The following is a 1,893-nucleotide window of genomic DNA, read 5'->3' as shown; positions in this document are numbered from 1 at the left end:
GCTTTGTGCTTGATGCAACGGCTGAAGACTTTCGCGACAAGGTGCTGCAGCTTGGAACTCGCGCGGAAAAAGCCGTTCTGACATTCCTGGACGATCACGGCATCAGCTCTCGAGGCTCAGGCGCGGTCTTGAAACACGTTCGCACTCTCCATCGCGCTGATACGCTCAACGCCAAGATGAGCGCCATGAACACAGCTTCCTTAATCTGCTGCTATCTGCGACCCTGCTCCTGGATACACGCAAAACGTACTCGAACAGATTAGCGGTTAATCCCAGCCACAATACACGTTAGATAACCGATGTACAGCACGCATGAAATACGCTTCAAAACACACACGCACATACACATACACACAGCTTCGCCCACTCAAGGTTACGTGTCAGCACACGTCAACATGGCGCTGCCGCTTCACTTGGGACCTGCCACATACACACTGCTAGCACACCCAGAAAGCAATCACAAAAAATACCTCAGGTGGGAATCGGACCCAACTCCACCACTTAGCTACTGAGGTGGAGGTAAGTACAAATTAAGACAGGGATACTCTTTGAAGGCCCGATGTAGAATTAACCCACCACAGTTCTTCGTGGCGGGCGACAACCCTGCTGGCCGCACCGGGTTCGGCACGGTCCCTTCAATTCACCCTCCTGGGTGGTCACTCGGGCACCGACATGCGTTGACTCGTTTCGGCTCCTCGACTGGACGTGAAAGCCAATCATTCTTATAACGTAATTACCTTTTTACGTCTTTTTACGCAATTACAACAAAATTGTATGACCATACTTTCTCCTGTTAATCTACTTGCTTTTGTATTGCATACAAATCCACACACAGCGTCGGAAATGTCGGAAGTCGGATAAATTTTGGTATGGAAGACCTTTGCCCTAATCTGCCTTTCTCACACTTTGGCCAATCGGGCAGGACCTAAGAAAGAGAGGTTAGGGTTTTATCTATGATTTGCTGTGGTGATCGTAGCGATTTAAATCATGGGCATCCGTTTCCTTAAGTCCTACGCAAGAGCTTCGATCTTACGTTAGAGGGCCGACTTACAAATAAGATACGAATGGCCATCATTTCTTGGCCATTTCCTCGTACGTAGGCCCTCCGCTGGAGGACGACATGGGAGGGTCCATATAATGAGAACTGGCTTTCAAGCCACCGTCAGTATTCATGACGCAATATCTAGTTCGACAAGATAGCTATTTCAAAATACAGGGCGCCCTCGGTAAATCTCCAAGTTTTTCGAATTTCAGCTTCCAACGCTTGTAGGACTAAAATGACGATAGTGTTGACTGTGGTAGATAGCCTTGTTTCTCAAAGTTTGATGACTTCTTATCACACTCCACCGAAGTACGTAGTAGTTTTGGTTTAGGTAATTCAGTTCAATGTGCTTGTTTTTTTTAACAGAAGAAATAGTTCTTCTTGGAATCACCAGTGTTTTCTTTAAATATTTTTTTTGAGAAGAGATCCTATGCAAAATCATACGGATTGGTCGTTTCTGTAAACTACATCTCATAAATTTTTCCATCGAGTAGGTCTTGTTGCTCCCCGTTGACATCGAGCATTCGGGTTTCTGCACCTTCACGTAAGCCACAGTTCTCATTGCCCGTACCTCCTTGTTGTCAATCTTTGATGCAGAAGATGCTGTTGAGATCGACTTGCCGTTTTGACCAGCATCGCATGGTCTAGTCGCAACAAACACAATTGTACTCGTTCCGTCCTGGCACACGCGTTCCATGGGTAGATCCCGTCTTCATCCGCAGCATCGATAGCAACGCTTTTAATTCGCTTACCACCAAATTGATCATCACTAGCATGCTAGTGGAAACCTTAATTGTTTCAACTTATTGAAGACCAATCTGCATCGTGCGTCCCTAAGACCCCCCCCCCCC

At 46.8% G+C, this 1,893-nt stretch overlaps 1 protein-coding gene across 1 annotated transcript; it reads left to right on the top strand.

Annotated features, from left to right (window-relative positions):
* Positions 1-395: 395 nt before the first annotated feature.
* PPTG_23865 (hypothetical protein) lies at positions 396-728 on the top strand (the record flags this gene model as incomplete). The annotated part of the gene is made up of 2 exons (XM_008913632.1): positions 396-475; positions 566-728. 2 exons carry the CDS (start codon positions 396-398, stop codon positions 726-728), a joined length of 243 nt encoding a protein of 80 aa, XP_008911880.1.
* Between the last annotated feature and the right edge of the window lie 1,165 nt (positions 729-1,893).

Source organism: Phytophthora parasitica, assembly GCF_000247585.1.
Source record: "Phytophthora parasitica INRA-310 unplaced genomic scaffold supercont2.54, whole genome shotgun sequence".
Taxonomy (NCBI): domain Eukaryota; phylum Oomycota; class Peronosporomycetes; order Peronosporales; family Peronosporaceae; genus Phytophthora; species Phytophthora nicotianae.
Note: the sequence above shows the minus strand (reverse complement) of the source record. Positions and strands in the feature narration are given on the sequence as shown.